Below are 24934 nucleotides of genomic sequence, written 5' to 3'. Positions count from 1 at the left end.
CAACTCCAGGCTCTCAAGAGCTTGGTAGGATTTCCTTCTTGAAGGTTGCTATGAGAGACAGATTGAGTTCAAAAATTATGAACTCCTACGAGTTAACATACCATTTAATTTGTTTGGGAAGGAGCTAGGAAGAAAAAACATACCTTTAGGAATATGCAGTTTCTATGCAAAGGAACTTACCTGCTTTTTCACATTTGCTATACAATTGGCTTTTCACTGTCTTGCTTTTCTTCAGAGTCTTCATCAGAGCCTGAAAAGGAAGACAAGAATGCTTTAGATCAGTTGAGAGATGTAAAAAGACAGACAAAAGTCTTGTTGGCTTTTTTTTTTTTTGACAAATTAATTTTCTTTCATTTCTTGGAATAGTATATCTGCCTCATTTTGAAGATCAAATTTTAGAGAAACTGAGTAAATTTACTCTTTCCAGGCTGATTTTCCACTTGCTACCTCCAGAATGATTACTTGGTAACTAACTGTGATGTTGAAGATAAAGGGTCGCCCCATACAAAGAGATGGCTCCAGGGTATGTCTCCAGACATGTGTAGCTTCAAGAAAGACAAAAAGAGGCAAATATGCTGAAAATTCCAACAGAGCCCATTTTAAACATCATCTCCTAAAAGCAAAGATTTGTTTTTAGTGATATTGCCATGTCAGCAGAGGGGTTTATTCTCCTGTGCATAATCACAGGGAAYAGGTTATCTCCAAATATTTTTCAAATCAATACATGTGGCAAAGTGACCAAAAACTGCTCTCTTAAAATATGGATTGTTCTGTCTTCTCAGAAAGAAATGCAGATTTTTTAAGAAATGTTTTATTATGAGCTATTTTTACTCTACATTGCCTAGCATTTTCACTTTGTAATTACCAGTGTGTGTCTATTTTAATTCAAATATACTYACTTGACTCTCTTGCTTTTCATACCCTTAAAGGGTGCTTAAACAAATGTAGTTGGCAATGAGGGCAGACCTGTAGAAAGCACCTGAGCTGTCAATGAATCCCATTTGACAAGCTGAAAGTAATGGGACCCCTACACATGCATGCTGAGACATAAGACCTTACTGACCCAGACACAATGCCAGGAAAAACATGTTRGCTTCACTTACACTTCTCACCTCTATATCCTGTTGCTAAGAAAACCTCACAAAACCCAGGCTGAAAGCTGAGTCCARTATAATACTTCCAACCATTATTCCTCAAAACAGATGCCTAGTTTTAGCTAAAATCCATTTTCACTTTGAATCATTGATTATTCTCGACATTAATGTTCTGTGACCCCTAGATGGAGCTCGAAGTCATTCACTAAGCCAAGATGCCCAGGACAGAGAAACCAGAGACATGTTAAAATGAAAAATATCACCAACAAGTATAACTCTATAATGCTAGATAGGCRAACCTACCTGTAGCAATTAGAAGGTATTATTTTAATTTTATTACATAATACAGCACAACTTTATAGAAGAGGTTTACATTTTAGGGGAAAAAGACTGACATAGGATTTGGGGATTCACACTGCATTCTGACATAACTCAAATCAATTGGATCCATAAAGAAATCACTCATTTCCTTGAAATGCTTGCAAATACCTTCATAAATCTTTCAGTAWTTACATTTATTTTTGACTCAATCAACTCAGACCTCCACTAGAGCAAAGCACATGAGATACAGAGTTAAGATGTAATTAACATTACCCACAGGTGAGCCTTTTTATAGAGACGACTTTTTCTTTTTATTATGAGAAACAAAAGAACATCTGATTGAAATTTCAGTTTGCTTTGTAGCAGTTTTGGGTTCATTGTCTATCTTAAGCTAGTAGAAAGCTCCAAGTTTAGGCTGGATTAAAKAGTGCATTACTGTATAAATGCTATTGCTGACAGATAAGAGATCACAGTCATAGAAGATCTCAAGTTAGAAGGAACCCATAAAGATAACCTGTGGCAGAAGCAAATAGTAACTGCATCCTTTCAGTTATYGTGCCATTTTCTTTCAGACTTACCCTATTTTTCAGTCAGAATATGACTTAAAATACACTAATCATGTGTATTATAACTCCTCTGGTAGGTAGTAACTAAACTGAATAACTGAATAAAAAATTATCTTACCTTTTAGGACAGTAAAGTACAATATTTATTTAAAAAAAACCTCTTTCTCTTCCCCCCTTAACCTCTCTTACTCCTGAACTATGCAGAAGTCTAAAGTGAATACAAAAAATCCTTCACTGAACAAACATAACTACCTGCTACAGATTCAGGAGGAGAATAGAACTGCCCATCAGAGAGGACTCCTGGGTGAAGAAGAGCTGCTCGTTCTGAAGCATCCTGTGCTATCAAAAATCCTAAAAGGAAAAAGAAACAAACCAAAAATAATTCCTCAATGCTTACACATAGCATCTTAAAGATCAAATACTGATGAAGAATCTTGAAGTCTGATGTATTATATTAGCATTTTTACCAAGTTACTTCTTTAAATAAGTAATTTTTTTKAAGGATCAACAATTAATTTATTAACATTTAAGTCTTTAACTTCAGGCAGCCAAGGTGACACACACTAGCAAAACAGAGATACTGCACACATGAATTAAGGAATCTTTCCTTCTGCTATGTGCAATTACATGACTGGGTTGCCAYATGTAAATTCATCAATATTCACTGACTAATTAAAACTTCTGAAATATATTTTCAGTGATCAGTGAAAATAAATTATTTTCTCACTTTGCCACTTTGACTCTTCATTAATGGCTTGCTTTCACCTATCTGTCTCAACATACTTAGTTTCTGCAGCCTTCATGAAATATTTGCATGAGTACGTATGGAATACTTTCTTTGTCTATGGATATTCAAGATGAAAAAAATGCAAARTCTCTGAACCGGTTAGATTCCTCATCTATTTAGATAACAGTGTGATGCAGCTCTGTTTCCTCATCCCCTCAAAAGATAAAAAAAATTGACCTAAGTTTCTTTTTCTCCAGGCAAAACCTACAGTTCTCATTTAACCAACTTCTTTCCTGGACTCTTAAAAGAGAAGAGGGAAGGGATCAAAGTAGAAAGATTGTATTCAGAGCGCATAAAAATGGAGCTATCCATGCCCACATAAAGTTTTTCAATTTACCTAACAGATAAGCATGCCCTTCCAACAGAGTTTCAGACTGTATTTCAGGTAWTGATGCACAAATAACAGGTTGGCTGTACAACTACTCTCCTGCTGTTGAAACTCACAMAGCATCCATAAGCCTTCTTTTCCTCACCACTCAAGGAATACTCTCTTTCAACTAAAACAGTAGGTTTCCTCCATTTAGTTGATACATTGAGTCTCAGATGACCTGGTGCCTCATCTCAAAGGCTGAAATTCATACATCCTCTGGTCTCATTTTCCCCCTGTGYATGAAGCAGACTCTCCACAACACTTCTTTGCTTTCCCCTTTCCACCTCAAAAGAAGAGTCAGTGACATTGACTTAGTTATTGTGTCTACTCTTCCTATAAGAGGAGCCAGACACTTTATGCATTATCCAAAAATAAAGTTTTTCAAACCAAGTCAGTTAAATTTTCATATCTTAAGCATACAAAATTAAATGCATTCCTAAGTGCTTAACAAATTGCTGATCTGGCCCTTGTAACTTTTAACTTTGTCTCCCTAAATTAATCAAAACCTCATTTCTTTGAAGGTATGTGTTCCCTTCCCAAAAAAGAAAAAATTATGCCATGTGATTGAAATTTTTCCTCAGCTCTTCAAATTACAAGAATCTGAAAGAAGACYTCTTCATTGAAGAAGCTGAGTTCAGCCAGCTAATATGGGATCAAATGTTGCCAACTGCAGTGACTGAGGGGAAATAYCACAAGCTTACTATTTTCTTCTTCAGCTTCTTGTGGTAACACTTTAAAGTCCAGGAACCAAGTTTCGATCCAGGCAAGTATGAAGGATATGATGGGTAGCACATAGCCAAAAGCACCCTGTGAGAACAGCTGGAAGGAAAGAAAACATGACAGAAATTACCCTGAAGAATCTTGCTTTTAAGAAAACAACAAAGTAAAACAAACACTTGATTAGAATATATACCTGTGAAATAATTACTTTTGCTAATAAAAAGGCACTGGTCACTGCTGTTGTAAACTGAAAGAGACAGAACAGATAAACTAATAAATTGACTTAGTTTCTTATTTCTGCCATTATCTATTAGTTGCAACTTTTCAATATTTACTGACAACAGCAAGATCACATAGATTAATAAAATGTAACAAGCATGATAYAATTAACTTAGTGTTATTAAAATAATGTCCTTAATAAAGATAACTTTTAAAACAAACACCTCCACATGTTGATTTCTACATAGCAGATAGAATTTGTGTAGAATCTAAATTTCCTAAGCTACTTAAATTGTGATCTTACAGTATAATAAAGATAGCRTACTTTATTCATCACGTCCCTTAAAAAAACCCAACTATTTATGTATTTGGGGAAAATGCAAACAGCAGTTGCTCCAAAACCTTTTCACTACCATCTAAATCAAAATATCCATTTCAAGTAACAAAACATCTTTGTGGGAATAAATTGGAATAAATTCATGAAGTGATATTTCGCAAAGTTTTTTGAAGACTTGACGCTTCCTGATGTATGTAAAAAAAAAAGCAGGCTGGATAACATATCTAAAAAAGCCCCAAAACCTGAAAAAGCAGTGAACCAGTACTGTTCACATTAGCAAGGCTTCTATATCTTCTAGTCCATTCGGGTCCAGCAATTCTTTAAATAACAGCAGAACCAAACTAACTTCTTCCAGTTACAGGCAGGATGTTGAGATAAAAGGTTTCGGCAAAACCTTCAGTGAAGCTTTATGTATCTAATTGCTTGCTATGACAATGGGTTCATTCTTACCACTACAAAAAGAAAAGTATCAAGTTGGAGGATTGAGAAATACTCTAAAGCTGAACAACGAAAAGCAAGGACTTTTAAGGGCATGCATTTAAGTGTAAGCACAGTCAGAGCAGCAGATACCATTATGTATGTTTGTGCCATGCTAGTAACACTTCTATAAAAATCATGGCATGTAGTCTCAGAGTACTAGASAAACTGCATGCTACTCACTTGAAAAAAGTTACACATGAACATGTTCTACATGCACCTACCACAGTGTAAGGAAAAAAAAAAGTCGGATTTACAAAGCACTTTTAAGCTAGCAATACACCTATTGTATTACAGTCTAGCACTGACTGCTGAAAGTATGAATTTTTCACCAAAGTTTGCATTCTTTGTCATCCACACACTACAGCTGCATTAAAAGATATTGGCTCCAATCCACTCTGGTTGTCTACAGTTCTTGAGAACTTCCTTTTTATGGGATGCATATTCAGTGTTTTTTATTGGAGGATGAAGCAAGACAGSTGCTAGAGTTCAATGGCTGGCACATAGAACTTTAAAAAGTATGAATGTGGGAGTTAATGGACACCTGAATCTCTGGTACAATGACAACTCCTGCTACCGTTTTTGAAGATGGTTCACTATTTCAAATGCAAATATATTTCCAACATTCATTAACAAGTCAGAGGTAACAAGCAGTTATGACTAAGTCATCCATACTGGATTAAAAATAAATCTTCAATTTGTATTAACATAATACCTAATAAGAACCATACCCACTGTGCTATTAAATTCTTGCCTTTAGGCTGAAAACCTTCCAGCAAACAAGCTTCTAATTTGTTACTGTACAACAGATTTTTATATATACCATCAAGATGATTCTTAACATACAAGCGTTAAGAGGCATTTAAAATTTTGTCTGTTTCATCCATTCTTGGAAAAACCCCATTTTGCTTGGCTACTACTCACAGCTATTGCCCACCAATGGCGCAGTCTGCACATTGCATATGCAAGTATTAACACCTTAAACCGAAAGACTGCCAGTAGCTATAGAGAGAGGAAAAAATATTGGTTGGTTAATTCAGAACACAGAAGAASCACAATATTCTCAGCTCACTGAAAATACTAACTGCTTACAAAACAACTTAAAACAGGACAGTCTAAGTTCTGTTACCAAGAAACAAATTTGAATGTGTGCTTATAAAACAGGAACAGAAGGTAATTTCCCACTTGGAAAACAAATGGCAACATCCACACACCTACACAGGTTCAAATATGCATGTGAAATTCAACAAGTAAGTCAGAAACATAAGAAATCTACACAAAATATATTCATAATAATTTAACCTGACTGGAATCTAAACAGTTAAATCTGGATGCAGTCAATCCAGCAAAAACCTTGAGCATCACCTGCATCTCACTGATCTTAGAGGTGTGCTACTACTAGTATTTCTTGAAATATTAACATTGCAACAATCACTTATTCTTTATGTAGGTGTTTGCAATAACAAGTCATTCTATTTTGCAATAGAGAAAGGTAAGTTATGGTATTTCTAAGCCAGAAAATTAAATCAATAGCAGAGAGATGAGATCTCTGAATCAGGGACCCTGAYCTTCAATTTCCCTGTATATTTTTTGATATTAGATTGTCTCCAACTTGTTTTAAAAGATGTGTTCAGAATCGAAAAAGAAGTGAAACAAATATTTAAAAATGAAGAGAAATCAAAAACAGCCATGACCAGAGGTATGATAAACCCATTTAATCTTACACAAATGTGTAGCAGAAACAGAAAAAATCCTGCAAAAGCCAACAAATAATTTTGYAAAATTCAATGTTCTAGTTCTAGTCCCTTCCCAGGGAATAAAAGTCTATGATTTTGCATTACGTGTTCTTAATCCTTAGTTCAGCTACAGGATAAAATAATTTCCAGACCATCAACATTTACAGATAATATTTTTTGCCTTCTGCAGTAAGGTATATGATGGAGAATCTACCACAAAACAATGAGAAAGGGAGAAGTAGCATAATTTGCTAGCTTATTAGAGTTTTGAATCCAGTATGTAAGTTCATTCAACACAGCAAATGTCCAATGTAGAAATAAGGATAGGTTTTTACAACAGTTTCAGTGAGAAATTCTGGATATAGTCATAAATATAAAATGACTGACACCAAACCAAGTCATCTCTGCAAGGCAAACAAGATCTTGTAGATTTAAGAATCTTGCCTTTTAGAAGAACTGTAAAGAAATAGCTTTTACTCAGGCTGTGCAGTGCAAAATGCGTTGCAACTAAAGAGCTACATCTTTGCTTAAAGAAAGAAATTTCCTAATCCAGTAGAAKTCCTCTCATGTGCCTAAGCTACTTATACACAGTAAAGGAGAATCGCAMTTCATGTCATCTCTTTTTACTATATGAGTTAAAACACAGAGCTCTGAAAAAACCTGCCCTGYGCAGGCCAGCCTGGGAACAAGCCTCTCCTCATTGCAACCACCTTATGCCCAAGGAAGGACAAAAAAGCTGGTTTAAGCAAAATTATTTGAGTGCTGGAGGATGATGGGTATTGCCCTCTTAATGAATTACCTTATGTTACATCAGAGTCACATCCTTGACTGGGTTTTCCACCTGCTTTTCCACACACCCCAAAGCTAAAGATGCRAATTAATTGACCCTATGCATTTCTACCCACAGGCTCCATGAGCCTGCTGCCAGAGCAGGACCGGGCAACCCCTAGATGGGTGAAACTTGGCACAAGCTCTTACAGTTTAAATTAACAAGAAAAGATCAACCCCTTCACAAGATTCMAACTAGGAAACATCTGTGGAAGGGAAAACTACACTTTTGCTGCTCTCTTTTCTTTYTTAAAGAACACTTACAAATATATCAAAATATGAAGAAGAGTAGTCATAATGTAGGACTTCTTTCTCTAAGGTAGTCTCAATGCCTCCTTTTACCTACAAAGGAACAACAACATACACAGCTTAAGAAAACAAAATACACACAAATATGAAGGGTAAAACTAATAACAATCCCAAAGGATTTTTAAACTAAATACAGAAGAGCTATATGCTAAGAATGATAATGTCAAGATTACCGTTGTTATTTTTCATGGTTACATAGATTTTTCAAAGTGAAAAAGTTGAGGATTATCATTTGGCCTAAACAAGCTACATTTCTGACTGACAAAATAAAAGCAAACAAGTTGTTGAGGGAAGAAGAAATGATTAAATGTTAAGGTCTGTTACACAAACTCACAAAGCATTTTATGTCTTACAAGGAAGACAAAAAAGCTGAACAAAAAGCCAACCAAACTCAGTTCTTGATAGTCACATGTCAGCAAATAGGAAACAGAACAGAAACTGAATTYATACTTCAGACCTTTTCCTTATCAGCATACATCTAATCTGTTAAGAAAGCTAAGCAAAAAGATCCACAGTAAAAAACACAGAAGTTGCAACTAGACTAAATAACTAACACTCAAGTTAAATTCTTCCATTTGCTGATAAGATTCAAAATTACATATTCCTTAGCCATGATGTTTCTTTCCAGTGGAAGGATTCATCACTTTACTGTTCAAACTGCCCTTGGAAGAAAATTATTTCAGGTGTACTGGATCAGAGAACGAGACAAGCATCTATCTTAGTTGAAAACAAAAAACCTCGGTGTCCATCTTCTATTGTTTTTAACATGAAATTCCACAATTAGGCACTGCATAGAAATAGTTACGTAAAACAACACCAACAGAAGGCTTTAATATTGAGTTTGACTACTGTCATCTTTTTAAGGAAAGGAGCTATCAAAGCACTCCAACAACATATRCTCACCACCTCAAAGCAGTGCAGTCTAGACACTTCCACACCTTTGCACCTGGACAGCATTTTCCAGACACTAGTCACACTGACTCCAAATTTCTTCTAACTCTTCTCCTCTCCCTCCCCTCTATGTCTACCAGAGAAACATCTTTCCACAGTTTTGCCTTGGTTGATCTACTGCATCAGGTATGATTATCTGTTTCCAGAATAAGATTACCCCCACTCCAAGCTGCTCATCATTGTGTAACTGTGTGAGCTCCATGTTAAACGTAAGGATGAAGCCTTGATTTTTGCTCAAAAAGGACTTGCAGCTACTCCATTTCACAATAAACTGCACTATACCTTAGGAAATGGATAATGGCAACAAGGAGAAAACAATGTTTACAGGAACTCACATAACAATCCTGACACCCCATTACTTATGCACCAATGACATACAGTCCTAACACAGTGCTATTTGACTTTCCAACAAACAAAACAATTCAAAGAAAAACAGAACAAAAATCCTAACCATGTGTCAGATCCCAAATACCAAATTTTAGCTTCTAATATAATGACTCTTAAAGACAAAAACCTGGTTTTCATTCTTGCTGACATATGGTAGCATAGGACACCGGTTCATAWGTTCTCCTGAAAATAAAGCTTTCCACAAAGAAAGCTGCTATGATTTTAAGGTCCCTTGATGCTGTAGCATTCAAAATGAAACATCATGAGTTGGTAGCATTTTCTATTCAGAGTGTTCAATATTCTGAAAGCATTCATGTGAAAATCTGTATTCTGAAGTCTCAACAGGAGATATAAACCCACTCTGTTCCTCTCAGTTGTACAAGATGTTGAGAAACTGGCCTAAAAAAAGAACTGCTTCAGAACACTATGCTACAACCATTTCTCCACCTAGAGAGAAAACAGAAGGTCTAGTCCCAAAATTACAGCATTCAGGCAAGCAAAATCTGCTTTCTGAAATTAAATCAGAATGAGTATTTTTCACTGTATCAATGAACTGTTGCACAGTCAGCTCCTGAAGCTTCACCGTGTCAATAACCAAGGTTATTTATTGAGTGAAGGAATGCTGACACAAAATACCTACTAAAGATCTTGTCCAGAAAAGGGATTCCTCCTTAGTGTGTCCTTTCTTAAATGCAAACTTTAGATTATAGCTTAAAACCCAGCTCTAGGATACTATTTATGAAGTAACAACAAATGAGCTATCCTATTGCTTTCTGGAAATTTTAGAACAGCCTCATTTTCCAGCTGGAGTTAAAAGGCGGCAACAGYGGAAGTTGATGTTGTTTAAATGCAYCCTGYCATACACAGYGACCAAGTTTACATCAAAGAAAACACATCACAATAAAAAAAAAGTTTGGGCCATTGGAAGTAATTTCAGGGACTATCACCTCAGTGAAATATCACTGATTTAAAGTTACTCAGAAGGCAAAGACTTAAAGCATGTTAGAATTCACACTWCTTGTCAAATTCAAAGATGGACAGTAACTTTTTTGTTTATTTGATGCCTGAAGAGTTCACTGGATTTCAAATTTTTTTTCAGTATGGTTCACAGACTACAGGTTTCATAATAAGATAAATGTGTATCCTACTAAAYAAAAGTAGATGCAGTTGAGTAGATAYTATGTTCATGAAAGCTTAAAGTAATAAGCTGCTTAAATTTAAATAGATATAAATAACAATTCTGGATAAAAAATAGCAACTTACTAACACCTCTGAAGTGAACAACTGATTAATGCAACATCTAAGGGTAGGTACTGAAAAGACAACTCACATTTAATTCTATTATCCACAGTAAGGTTATGAATAAGAGATCAAATGTAACAAACAAACAGAAAGTCCTTCTGACATCTGAAATGCCTTTCTTCTCCCTGCCTTCATAGGACTCAATCCTTGCCATCAAATGCGTTGGGTTGATAGAGTGGACATCCCGCAAGGAAGGACAAGATTCCACACTGCTACTGTGAGCGTTTTCTGCATCAGCTGGGACCCGATTCATCCTCGGTTTGCTTAGAGTGGTCTTCTTCCAGTTTCACCATCACTAGAAGACTGATCCATACAGGAAGAATTTCTAAACAAACAAACAAAACCAAAACACGTTAGTCATAAAACCCCCATAATTCAAAGAATTATTTTCATCTCACAATGTCAATTCTCTTTTTGCTAAAGTGATGACTAAGAAAATTAGGCAAGCAGGCTGTRAAAATTGTTTCTAACACAGTATCTAGTTCCTCTTCATCTCTCGGAGGATTTGTGAAGCAAGAGAAYTAATGTTCAATTAGACCATTTGAAATAAGAGAGAACTGCCTAGATTTAGGAGGGTCATTTCTCCATGTTAGCGTGAGATCATTAAAGTGGAGGAATRAAAAGCATGATGCTGTCCATCTTTAAGGTTTTCAATACTGATTTAAATGCTCTCAATAAATAGGAAGACAAATTAAAGGAACTKTCACATACAATTCCTGAAAAATGGCAGTGCCACCCAAATGTCAGCACATCCAGAATTGACATAAACAAAAGATTAAAAGTCCATTAAAGTCCCTGAATAGTGTATTAATCATTCTATAAAGCATATACACTGCTATTTGCTCTGTAAATTCAGCTGCTATAGCAACTTACGTTGCCAGACAGTTTCTCCATGAAAAGGTATGTAACTAGTGGTTAAAGATAATGCAATTACCCTAAGTCTCTTCTGACTACAAAGCTTTTAAAATAATTTTCAGGCTGAATTTCCTATAAAAGTGRAGCAGTTTGATGCATGATTCACTCAAATCTTCTGAGAGAACATTTGTCCAATTAAAGCTTTTAGAACGGGTGGACTCAGAAGGTCACAAAAGTTTCATGGAAACACACAAAAAATTTAATTATATGCAAAAAAAAACACATATACTTCTTGCAGTACAAATCACACAGACAAGTTTTTGTAACACTGGGTAATAGCTTTTTGACATTCAAGAACAAAAAATTCCATCTACACTGGCTAAAACATTTCTTTTATTTTGATGTGGCATTCAGTGCCAATTATATAGGAAATTGTTACTTCCAGTCTGGATTGTTACTAGATAAAGCACAGTATGGGAATACAATTAGTACAGTCAGAGCTAATTGTTTCAGGCTGTGCTAGTTCAGCATCCATTTGCCTTGTGGGGCCCTCTGCAAAGAGAAAAGCATGGTTTTAAAATGCGCTGGCTACCAGCTGGCTTACAAGCGTGACTCAAAATGTCAGACTCACCTTCTAAATTCCATGTTCTCTGAAATCCCTACTACTGACAGACTACTTTTTGCCCAAAAACCCTCTGGACAGGGGAATATTCACAGTAAGGGAATTTGTCTCTAGCCTTGCTCTGCCTGCTGAGCTATCAGATGTGTTTAGACACAGGGCAAAGCCTCTCTTGTCACACTAACCTGGCATCAAAATGTTGTGATTCTTTAACTGAACAGACAKAGCTTGGCAGCTTTCTGCACTCATTGCATCAGCTCCACAAACAGATTAATCCCCAAGTGTGTGCTAGAGGATTGWTTCCYGTAGTTTCTTTCATTAATCAAAATTAAAAGTTCCTTTGTACYGGAATAAAATAATCAATCATTTCATCACACCAGCATTCTCAGATAGTTTCAGGTGGGCACATAAAAAAAAAATCTTAAATCCCTCTTGGCAGCTGTCTTACAGGCACATAGTGACTTAAAAAGCAACACTTCCCTTCTACTGCTGGATGGTGACTTGGCCAAACACTTTCATACCCATCTCAGCCTCAGCAGCAACATTTCTCCTCCCTTGCAATTTCAAAGCACCATTCATGCCCCATCTCTCTTGCCCATTACAAATTTGCAGTGGGATTGAGCTCTGCTCTTCCCTTGTCTCAGTTTCTGCAGGGGTTCTTGCCTGTGCAAAACAGCCTGTGCTTGGAAGAGTTCCAGGCTTGCAGCCCCATGAGCAGTTGCCACTTTTCAGCTCTCTGTGTGGCTAATACAAGCACCAGGTATGCACATGAGTGATTTTCATGCATCCCTGGCCAAGAAACTCAGTGGTAAAACAAGTTTAAGAATGCAAAAAAGGTGTGTTTRTCACTGAGATGTGTCATACTTTTGAAAATACCGCACAATTCTTTTGTATGTGACTGACACTCATTCTCACTCTTCAGGAAACAGGGACTGCTTGGCCTGAATTCATACTGCCACATTACTGGAGTTTTTGCATCTGAAGTGATACATGACACTGGTTATTGTTCCTTCTAAAACCAAAATAATATAGAATCAGAGAAAAAGAAATTATAGATTGGGTGTGGGAATGGTTGGGGTTTGGGTTTTGAAAGCCAAAATGCAAATTCATGCAGAAAAAAACTCATTAGCAAATAAAGAGAGAAAATAATTCTTACAACTTTTGAGGTTTTTTTTCTAAAAAGAACCTTTGTGCATCAGTCAGTTATCTACTTTCCTATTTCTGGTAAACATTATTATTTCGTAGATAATTTTCAATATCAGTAACATTTTCAAGACTGTTGTACCATCTGTGGGTTGACCCAGTGTCTGCCTCTAATTTGAAGGAGACTGGRTTCACCTGGCACCCCTTCTCTTGGCTCCAGGCAGTTCCATTGTTTGGGTTATTCTATACGGCAGGCTTCAGGAAGGATGTGTGGCCAAAACAAATATGTCCTGTGAAGAAGTGATGTTTACAGACCAGCATGTTCATTTTCAGCAGAGCATGGGTGGAGGACACTCACCATGAAGATAAGCAGTCCATAATTCATAATATTGCAAGAAACTCAATGAGCAAATTTGCCTGGAGAGGTGGATCTCATAGCAACTGTGTTGGATACAAACTGTGCCTTAAAATCCTTGCCACAAAACACACTTGAGACAGAAATCTGTTTTCCGTATGCAGACCCAATAGCAAATGGCTCTCCTCAAGATGTAGAGGATTTACAATGTTCTGGCTCTGACTCTGCCAGACTTCAAGTGGTGGTTTTTCAAGTGAAACTGAGGATTGCATTAACCTGCTCCTGGCTACACCTGCATATTGTGATAATGCTTGGGAACATCTGTTACAAAACAGAGTCAGAAAAATGAAATCCTGTTTCCAGTTAGATCTGTTGTGCTACGTGTCTTTGAAAGTGTTTTTGAAACCAAAAAAACCCTGGCATTTCAGGCAAATAACAGCCTTATTGTTATTTGACTCATCATGAGTGCAGAATAGAATAGAGTATTCACTTGGAAGGGACTGAAAACAGTCACCTAGTCCAACAGCCTGACAACTCCACTGCTGACCAGAAGTTTGAGTATGGAATTAAGGGCAATGCCCAAATGCCACTTAAACACTGACCGGCTTGGAACATCATTCCCTTCTCAAAGAAGACTCTTCTGTGGCTTGACCACCCTTGGTAAAGAAATGTTTCCTCATGTCAAGTCTGAAAGTGCGCTGGTGGATGCAGCTTTCAGCCATTCCTGGTACTGGGTATTAATGAGATTGGCAAYCTTCCTGTCCACTCCACCACCTCAGAAAGCTGCAGAGAATAGTGTGGTCACCCTCAGGCTCCTTTCTCCCCCAACTAGATGAACCCTGTGTCTTCAGCTGCTTCTCACRGGGCATTAATCCCACCCCTTTCAGYAGCTTCAGTGCCCTCCTCTTGGACACATTTAAGGACCTTCCCATCTCTTTTAAATTTTAGGGCTCAGAAGCGCACACAGTACTCAAAATGATGTTGCAGCAGTCCTAAATAGAGTGGGATGATGGTCCCTTTCGACCAGCTGGTTGTGTTGTATTTGAAGGTTTGTCTTCAACTGCCAACTTTGAGCGGGCTGATAGCCAGCACCYCCAGACCCATTTCTGTGGGGCTGCTCCCCAGCCACTCATCTCGAAATTTGTACTTGTGGAAGGTACTGCTCCATCCCAGGTGCAGAGTCTGGCATTTGTTCATGTTCAGTTTCACACCATTGATGACTGTCCAGCACTCCAATCCCATCCATTATCCCTCTACAAGGTCTCTTATCCCTCGAGGGTGTCAACAGCATCTCCCACTTTAGCATGATCAGCAAACTTGCTAACAGCGCGTTCAACTCCTGCCTCTAGATCAAATTTTGATAAAATTTTGAACAGAACTGGCCTTGGGATTGAGCACTGAGGGACACTACTGTTGGCCCTGCCCTTCAGCCAGGTTTTCCCGCACACCAYCWACCTRCTCACTTCACAGYTGGACTTGTCCAGAAGGATKCTGTGAGGAASSGTATCAAAAGCCTTAAYAAAATCCAGAAAAACTAYATTCAGGACCTTCCCTTCATGTWCTAGCCAGGTGAAATGACAGAATYGACAAGCTTATTGAAACATCAAAACTTTTAAGAGGGAAATAAAACTTCTGAAATAAGAAACCACATTAGTGTATTTGTCACATACTTTCTCCTCACTTCTGATTTCAAGAGATGTAAGATTTTACTGTTTGCTTTTTTCTTTTCTTCATAACTGCATTTATTTACTCAATTACCTCCAAAATATTTAGCTAAGGAAGTAATATTTAACTACACTGACCTATTCAAATTCATAGACAACAGYGGCGTTATTTTCCTGGAAAAAAACCCCGAAATTTGCATTACTCAAATTAAAAGTAAGTTTTGCCTTTTTTTAAAAAATGCTTTTTTTTAATGCCTCTTTTTATTTTTTTTCCTTTTAAATTATTACGGCCAAAACTCAAACTTCAAACAGAGAATTAAATTCTTAAACTTCCTAGGGTTAACCAGTATAATAAGTGAAAAGTAAAGCAATTAAAATTTTCCAGTTTAGGACTGCAGTCTTTTCCCTGCCCTCAAAGTCTGATATAGACTTAAGTAACATATGGTGAGAGCTAGCCCATGACTTCAGGTTACATTTACAATTAACATAATTATTTTCATTCATACTGACAGAAGCCGATGGCACACACTGCATGTGTCAATTCTRCATATATTTCAAGAGATGTAAGATCAGAATGCTACTTCTCTTTTCTATCATTATTCTATCCCAATTCTTCCAGTCTATTGTCCTTGATTTAAATTATTTTTGTGTTTACTATATTATTGTATCACACATGAGCAACAGCACCACTTATGATACATGTTTCTTTCCAAGAAAAGAAAAAAAAACACACAGCAGAACTTAACTGAGAAGGGGTAACAGAYATGATTAAAAAAAGAAAAAAAAARGCTTATTCAAAGGCTATCAGCAGCTCAGAAACGTTGAAACCTGAAGGGTAACAGAGCAGCCATTTGGAAAACGCAAAGCTAGTTTAGACTAAAATATCACAGAAGTCATATTTGCATAAAGTAACTAGACACACAATGTATCACTGTGTAACAACTGCTAGTGAAAACCTAGCATACTTATATGTATCTCCGACAACACTAAATCCTGCCCAAAATTTCCCACCATAAATAGCTTTTCTGGGAAGGTTAAAAAATATCACCTGAATATATTTTTTTCTTTCTAAAGAGTAAAATAGAATGGCATGGCCAATATAGTGGTCAGGATGCTCAAGTACTGTGAAAACTACAACGTAGCAGAAAAGCTGACACTGAAGGAGAAGCAATTTAAACTCATAACAAAACAAAAAAACATACAGCATTTCCTTGATAAAAACTTCCTTTCTATGAAGACAAATAAAACCATGCCAGTTCTTTACCAAAGGAGTTATTTTCTGATAAAAAGGGCTGACATTGCAGCTTACAATACCTGTTGCCCCACAGGAACACACTACATGCCACAGACAAACCCAAAATTTCTCACAAGAACACAGTTTAACTGGTATCATAACACTAACATTCAAATATTTAAGTWATATTTAAAGACAGTTTCAGACAATTTTAACATACCTACCGGAAAATGATCTTGAACCACTGTTTGCTCTCTCATCATCATGAAGTCCAACTTCATCCTTTATCTAGGCATAGACACAGATTGCCCTATCCAACGCCTTGGATAGAATATACAATTATCTGCAAACATTGCTTTGGCACACTGCTTATTGAAAGTCCAAGAAACTAAGAGTTTCTGCTATAAAGCTGTATTAACCTGCAGGAGTATTAGCAGMATTCTCTGTGTGTTTCCTGACAGTACCAGCACACGGATTAAGAACCAACACAGATACACCCAACTTCTATGAAGTAATGCTGGTTGTAAATCAGGGGAAAAAATTAAAATCTCAAAGAGCTGGAGACTGCCTCCAAAGCTCACCTGGACACATTTTTTACACTGTCCTCTACTATAAATGAACAAAACACACACTGCTGGCATACTCTGTCCCTCTTCTGTTTATATAACTGCAAGAACTAATTTTCCTGAAACCCGCTTTTAGCGGATACATTACTAGTGACCTCCCGGCAGTCATTGCTCCTGTTCCTGGCACTTAAATCCCTTCCAAGCTGCACTCATTCTGTCTCTAGCTGTAACATATCATTGCCTCAAATATTTTAAGGTTTCAATGCCTTAAAAAAAATAGTCTGAAGCACTGTTCTGGTCAAAACAAATGTTTCTTAGTTAATACGAAGGAATATTTTAAAAAACCCAAAACACTGCCAACAAAAAAAAACCTCCAAACCCAGGCCAGGCGCTTTAAGTCAAAAGAAGACTGAAAAATTCAAAGTCATGCACACCCACAAAATTCCCCAACCATAAGCAGAAGATACTGTAGAGCGCTTTGGCAATACTTTAGCTTTTCAATTAAGCAACACAGCAGGAATTACAAGTTACAAATATGTAACACATTTAAAGACTGGGAAGGTTTCCCACTGCAGGGGCAGGGCAAGATTTACCAGAACACAGAAKAGAGCTCCTTATGAAGTGTTTGGCTTTATCTGAGTGTTCAGAACCAGAGGATCTCCACTTTGCCCTGAAGTAGCAGTCTTACCTTAGATAATTCGTCCCTGTCAAAACAAAACCAAAACAACAAACCACCACTATCCTTGAAAACAATGTTTCCCCAATTTCCTATGCTCTAATGGTGACCTAGCAAAAGTAACAGGGCAATTGCACACATCCCACATCTGCACTGAACAATATCTTTTTCTCAGACCATTGAAAGAAGGTGAAAAAGGGAAAGAAAAAAAAATGGAAATACATTTTTTAGGTTAGTAGAMCATCTGAGGACACAGCAGTGTCACCTTTTCCCATCCCAAGAGTGAGAAGCAGATTCAGAAAGTCAAATCAAAGTGTTCCAACCATGGACTATTTTTCCCTGCAGCTGAAGAAGCCCTGCTGCTGAGCCATGTCCTGCAAAACACTACTGTCCTTTTCAAAACACTTCATTTCTTATTCTACAAGAGCTGAGAAAAATGGCAGACTAAACAGCTTGCAAATTTGGCAACAGCATTGCCCTTATTTTATCTCCATCATCTCTTCCTCTCTGGACTCCTTCTCAACAGCATATCCCAGACTTTTACTTTTAAAATGAGCTCAAACCAGAAATGTGAGAGAGCCTGTGAAAGAACAGCTCTTCAGTCATCCCCACTCAGAGCACTGCATCCAGCTCTGGGACCCCCAACATCAGAAGGATGTGGATCTACTGGAGTAAACCAGCTTCAGAAGCTGAAGATAGGCTGAGTGAGTTGGGGTTGTTCAGCCTGGAGAAGAGCAGGCTCCAGGAAGACCTGAAGTAGTCTAGTACCTAAAGGGGGACTAAAAAAGAGCTAGAGGGGGACTTTTTACAAGGGCATGGAGTGAGAGAAAAAGCAGAGAATGGACTTAAATTGAAAGCAGGTTTAGATTTGATATTAGGAAGAAATTTACTGTGAGGGTGGTAGGACACTGGAACAGGCTGCCCAGAGAAGTTATAGATGCCCCASCCCTAGAAGTGTTCAAGGCCAGGTTGGACAGGCCTTGAGCAACATGGTCTAGTGAAAGGTGTCCCTGCCCACAGCAGGGGAGGTTGAAACCAGACAATCTCCTGWTCCTTCCAACCCAAACCATTCTATGATTTTATGACTTTGAAAAGATACTCCACATGGAATTCATGACACACTTGAAAACACCCTTGCCAGGACTCAGAATGTGTGGAACGCAGACTTTGTTTTATCAAGAGTACAACCTTAAATCACAGAACCACAGAATATCCTGAGTTGGAAGGGACTCACAAGGATCACCAAGTCCAACTCTTAACATATGGCCCACACAGGCCAGGGTCGCAAGCCTGCAACCCTGGCATTATTAGAACCATGCTCTAAACAACTGAGCTAAAATRCAAGTGGATTCTAGTTTAAGAAAATACTAAAAACTAACAAAAAAGGATGCACATAACATGTTTCAAAGATCTGTCTCAGATCTCAGCTGCACTCAAGATGCTTAACCACTGTAAACAACAAAACTAAATTGTGTGCATTTTGTCACTGTTAGAACACAGAAGTAATAGAACTGACAGTTATAGAACTCACAAAACATCATCCCATTTACAACCAATACATTCCAACTGATAGTACTCACTTGATAGAATGACAGAATGATAAGGGATTGGAATGGACCTTGAAGATCATCTAGTCCCAACTCTTATTTACTTAATTATCAAACCAAATTTATAATTTGCTTAAAATAACATAACCTTCTTTTTTTTTTGGTTGGGGTTTTTTTGGTGGGTTTTTGTTCGCTTGTTTATGTTTTTTGTGCTTTTTTCTTTTTTTTTCTTTTTTGGCTTAAATGTTCTAGACTAGTCTTGCCAAAGACCTGAAAGTACATGAGGATTTTAAGGTTAAATGCAGTCAGCTCTCCACAGTTATATTAACACATGAAAACAGTATTTTTATAYGTTTTATGTATATATACACATTCCAGTCACAAGCAATACCTACATGCAATAAAAACTATAAAGGGAAAAATAATATGCTATGGATTTCTTGTAAAAGCAGGGATGGAGAGGTGGGCATAACGGGGAAGTGATACAAAGATAGAGGAAAGACAGTTAAAAAACTCCAACAGAGTATTAACTCTTCACATCTATTACCTGCTCTCTGAAGCAGACTCTCTGGCCCACCCAACATCAGCTCACAGAAATGAAGATTTCATGGCAAATTTCTCCACTAAGCACTAAATAAGCAATAAGGGCTTAATAATCATTCATTCAGTTTTCAGAGCTAACTGTGGGCCAAAGAAACCATTTAGATATCAAAAGCATACCTATTTTATCACATCACCATTTCTCTATGTACAAAACACAAGGTTTTAAAGAGGCCAAACATCTCACTGGTTGCCCCAAACATGAAGCACAATACTGATTTATTACACTGACTACTCCTACACGTTTGTTTGGGGTTTTGTTTTTTTCCCAGATAAACAACAAACATACGCCCCAGGGCTGCTAGCCAGATCTACTACTTGGACAAGAAAAGCTATTCTTTTGCTAGCACAGAATTGTGGGACTCTTCCTGAAATAGGTCAGTCATTTTATGTATTAGTAAGAAACACTCATGRTTCTGTCACTCCTTCAAAAATTTTTCCACAAAACGGTGCAAAAGTTTGCTCCAGGTGAACAACCCGTGAAAATTCTTCAGAGCTCTTAGAGAATACAGTATTTCAAGAAACTGACATCCATTTTAGAATACCGGATAAACTTTTGTAAGGTATTTTCACAATCCTATTTTAGAGCTCTTGAAGGTGCTTCAAAGCAAAAGAAAGTATCAGGTTTTACATTTTACCTCCATTTTTCTTCTTAAAGGACATTTTAAGGAAACAATTACCTAGTCCAAGCAGCAGCAAATTCTAGCAAAGACCTACATGTGAACCTTGAGAAAAATATACTTAACACACCTCCACATAATTTATCTAGTTTTTCTGTCAGTGCAGGACAGAAATTAACTCCTGATGTCTGAAGTGATGCTATTTTATGGCTTCAGCTGACAACTGAGTARCTAAACTTAATATGAAAAGCATAAWGTCATTACAAGATATTCAGTTGGTTCTTTTCGGTTCCAAGATTACTTTTTTCAACTTTTCATTTTTAATCCTACTCCTAGCTGAATTTAAGACAGTGAGGCAGAGAGGTAATGTACAAGATGTCTTTTAACACAGTCGCTAATGATTCCCAATTAAGAAGAGACTTTTAGCACATACAGTTAAATTAGAGAATGTTTAACAAGCAACAAATCTGTGATCCTTCAAAGTGACTCATCTGCGTTGCAGGATGCTGCTGCCTAACCATGAGGAATCACAGTCCCTGCTGTCACATATGTGATATATTTACCATTATCATGCCATCAATATCTTTTGCAAAATCACTGGTAATATTGTGCGTGCTGACTTAATTCMCTGAGTAAAATCCATTAGTTGTACTTACTAGAAATTAGGTTTGGCCCTGCTAAACATTTCAACAAAAGTGTTTTAATAAGGATGCTGATGTTTAACTAGGATGCACTGATAAAGTTTAAAATGGTGAAGTTGAAATACATTCTTTCTCATGAACAAAGGCCTAGAATGAATGCACTACACCCAATTTGAAAGAATCATGGCTGAACATTTGACAATTTAGGAAAATTAGACCACATTGCATCAAGACCACCACACTCAAGACCAAATGYATCAAAAAGAATGCCTAATCCATCTGAACTGAGTTTAGTATTTCACAAATTCCAGCATTGTTAAAAGGACATATATTTCTTTCTCAGCATAGCAAGTCTATAGAAAGCAACACTCATTCTGGAAAAAGTCTAACACACAAATAAATACTTAAAATTATGGATTTGCGTCACAAGAGGATCATTGATGTATTTTATGCAAAGTATCTGGCCTGAACACCATCAACAAACAAACAAAACCCAAACCACTCTGCATCTGCCCTACTTAAAACTGCAAAGCTGATGAAAAACATCTACTAAAAATAGTGACACCACKATCAACTTATAAATAGAAGTGGGCCTTCTCACAATGTTGGATTCACTAACAATACCCCAAAATTTGGATTTCGAGAACAAAGCGACAACTTTCATAGCAATTAATGTTCAACACGATTCTACATATTATATAAATCAAGATGACAAATGCGCACAATAAAATGCATTGACAACATTATGCAAAAATACACTGACGGCCTTATGCCTTTAAGCACACTAATATGATTTAAAAAAACAGAACAAAACAAAACAAACMAACAACCTCTTTCGAYAAGTTTAGTATTTGTGGTGAATATTTTCCAGGTTAAAGTCGACCACTGTGTCTACTTACACCTGGCTACAGCGAACTGGGAACTGCTGTTAGCACTTCATCAATGGGTAACTGGAGCTGCTGGTGGACACCAAATGCTGCGGGTTTAACCAGCTTGCTCTGCAGACCAGCGTCACCCTCAACACAGAYTAAAAACGCTGCACTTCAGGAATGAATGACCCACTTTAAATTCGGATGCTGAACGCAGGCAGTGCCTCTCCGAAGCTGCCYAGATTCAGCCCGACGCTAAAATTAACCCTCAGCACAGCATTTCCCCGCGATGGAACCCGGGGGTTCGCCAGCCCCGGCTCGCCCACACTGTTACCAGCAGGACGAACAGGTCGCCGTAGCTTTGTGGCAGATTTGCTGGGCTAGGATGTCAAGGAAAAGGGAAAAGCAATCCTCCTCCGGGCCCGCCAGCAGAAGCAGCGGCGTTGGGCATGCGGGAGAGGCGGCCCTGCCCGCAGAGCATCCCCCGAGCGCCGCAGGGACCCCTTTCCCGGAGAGGGATCCCCTTCCCAGACAGGGACCCCCGCCCCGCCCGCCTCCCGGCACGTGATCCCCTTCCTCCTCCTTCCTCCTCTTCCTCTTCCTCTCCCTGCCCCCACCTCGCCCCAACAAGACAGCGGGCTGAGCAACGAGGGGCACAAACCCGCCTCCTCCCCGGGGAAAGCGGCGGCACCGGCGCAGGAAGAAGTGAGGGAAGGGAACGGAGGGAAAGGAAGGGAAAAAAGGACCGGGCCGGGCCGCGCCGGCTGCCCCACCATCCCATCGCCACCAACGCGCCCCGCATCCCTCTCGGCCCATTCCCCGCCGCGTTCCCCTCCCTCCCCGCCCCGCTCCGGGCGAGGGGCAGCGAGCTCACCCCGGCGCGCCGCTCCGGCCCCGCAGACACGGCCCCGCCGCACCGGGCAGCGCCGCAGGCCGCGGGGACGGGCGGGGCGGGGCCGGCGGAGGGAGGCGGGACCAGCCCGGCCTCACACTCCCCTCACGGAGCGCCGGGGTGCGGCGGGACCGGGAAATCAGTACCGCAACCCCACTGCACCCCGCCCGCCCATGGTGCGAGGGATCGGGGCTCGGACCGCGCTGGGGGACAGCCCGGGCGGAGGCAGCGCGGGCGGCACAGAGATAAGGCAATTATCTGTAAGTGTCAACACCCCCAAGTCGTAGTGGARCCGAAGAATCGAGCAGAGTGATTGGTTAGCTGTCGTTCGCCCGGATTCCACTTGTGTCTTGTCATAGCACAGACCTTATCTTTGCAGAGATTAGCATCAGAAAAATCACAGAATCACAGAATGTTCTGAGTTGGAAGGGACACATAAGGGTCATTGAGTCCAACTCCTGGCCGTGCACAGGACATCCCAAGAGTCACGCCATGTATCTGAGAGCATTGTCCAAATGCTTATTGAACTCTGTCAGATTTGGAGCTGTGACCACTTCCCCTGGGAGCCCGTTCCAGTGACAATCATCCCCTGGGGGAATAACCTTCTTCTAATATCCAACCTAAACCTTCTCTAACACAAGTTCAGGCCGTTCCTTTGGCTCTTGCCACTGGTCAGCACAGAGAAGAGATCCAGTCACAATTGCTGTCATCATGAATATAGAGGGAAAATCAATCGACTAGCCACTGTAACAAACCATCCATTCCTTTGGAAAACATGATCTCCAACTATATTGAAGCTCAGAGCTTGTCACATGCTTACACATGTTGTAAAGTTTGTCTGCAGTTCAGTGCTGCAGGCTAGATCCATGATACACCTCTTGAAAAGAAACGTGTGTAAAAGAGAAACAGAGGAAGAAAGGTTAAAAGACAGGTCCAGGAACTATCCAGACAGAGGGCACTTGCTCCACCCTGCCTGGTTCCCTCTGCTAGACCCCAGCATCTTTGGGGAGATCAGTACAGAATAGCTGCAGAAAGGTGATGCTGGGGTGTTCAGCCTGAAGTTAGAACACCGCTGGAAACAAGTACTCCAAGAGTTTATTATTTTTAAAAAACTCTATGGTAAATGATAGCTGAGGTGAATGCTTCATCTTTTCCCACAAACCCAGGACTCACAATCAAGTGTCTTTTTCACTATTGCCTCTCATTTCCATTGGTGTGAGGAAAATCTGGCAAGATCCCCTTTTTTTTTGTTAATCACTTTTCTTAATCTAAGTTTGTAAACCCACAATCACTTTATGCATCTTTATGCTTTTTACCCATGTTTGTTTTCTATGATTATATATATATATATTTTTTTTTCAGTTATTGTACTAAATATCGCCTCAGGCTTTCAGCCAGGTAACTATTTTTAGGAATTACTGTTATTTTTTATGCAAATGCAAAGAGAAAGTCTTTTGTGTCTCAGCTGGCAGCCTGTATTTGAATTACCTGTCCCTAAATAGGTTTGGTACAAGTTGTTTAAGACATTGCAAGACAAAGGCAGCAATCCTCTGTCAAAGCATACTTTGAAATAAATTTAACATGGAAAAAAATGTGATTGAAATTCAGATGAACAGATTAGGAGCATAATTTTTGATAACACATGAACAGCCACTGTTATTCAGGCCTCATCAGTAGTTATGAAATTATATGAAAAGCTGAGCATTATTTCTTGAAAATATAGCCAATAAATAGAGGTTAACTAAAGGATAACAATAAATAGAGGATAACTAAAGCCTGTGCAGGTTGTGTGTAATCATAAACATGAGAAAAGCAGATCCCTCAATGATTCAGCATGTTCATGATGGAATGATCTGTTTAGTCCAATTAAAAAATATATATTTGATAGGTATAATCAGCTGAAGGTCAGACCTAATAGCCATATATGCTCACAGCTTGCTGGTTAATGGCAAAAAGAAGATCTGACTGCAAGGAAAGTAGGAGGCAATTAGACTGAAGCTCTTCTATTTTGTAGTCATGGATATAGGATAAGAAGAATAGCAAAAAAACCCCAAACCTAATTTCCTGAAAACGCAGATGTTTCATTATCAAGTGATTGCTATGTGGTCATCCTCACATCCTCTTAGGCTGGTTTTGGTGGGGGTTTTGGTCAGGTCTGTAGTCCATGTTGTACTGTTTTTGTTACAGTTCATATACCACAGTCTGAGGGCTGTCCACACTGGCTATTAATTTTTCAATAATAATTGAAC

The 24934-nt window shown here is 38.7% G+C and overlaps 1 protein-coding gene across 4 annotated transcripts; it reads right to left on the bottom strand.

Annotated features, from left to right (window-relative positions):
- Positions 1–180: 180 nt before the first annotated feature.
- On the bottom strand, positions 181–22758 carry STARD3NL (STARD3 N-terminal like). Of its 4 annotated transcripts, XM_057376959.1 has the most exons (8): positions 22668–22758; positions 10433–10729; positions 7720–7797; positions 5816–5893; positions 4052–4105; positions 3840–3957; positions 2234–2332; positions 181–250 (listed from the first exon to the last, which is right to left on the bottom strand). In XM_057376959.1, the coding sequence occupies exons 2-8, from the start codon at positions 10655–10657 to the stop codon at positions 198–200; spliced, it is 705 nt and encodes a 234-aa protein (XP_057232942.1). In that variant the 5' UTR covers positions 10658–10729; positions 22668–22758; the 3' UTR covers positions 181–197. The 4 variants fall into 4 exon arrangements, with proteins under 4 accessions (XP_057232942.1, XP_057232943.1, XP_057232944.1 ...); XM_057376960.1 differs by lacking the exon at positions 4052–4105; XM_057376961.1 differs by lacking the exon at positions 5816–5893.
- Between the last annotated feature and the right edge of the window lie 2176 nt (positions 22759–24934).

Source organism: Malurus melanocephalus, unplaced genomic scaffold, assembly GCF_030028575.1.
Source record: "Malurus melanocephalus ecotype Western Australia unplaced genomic scaffold, MMel_1.1 scaffold_297, whole genome shotgun sequence".
Taxonomy (NCBI): Eukaryota; Metazoa; Chordata; class Aves; order Passeriformes; family Maluridae; genus Malurus; species Malurus melanocephalus.
Note: the sequence above shows the minus strand (reverse complement) of the source record. Positions and strands in the feature narration are given on the sequence as shown.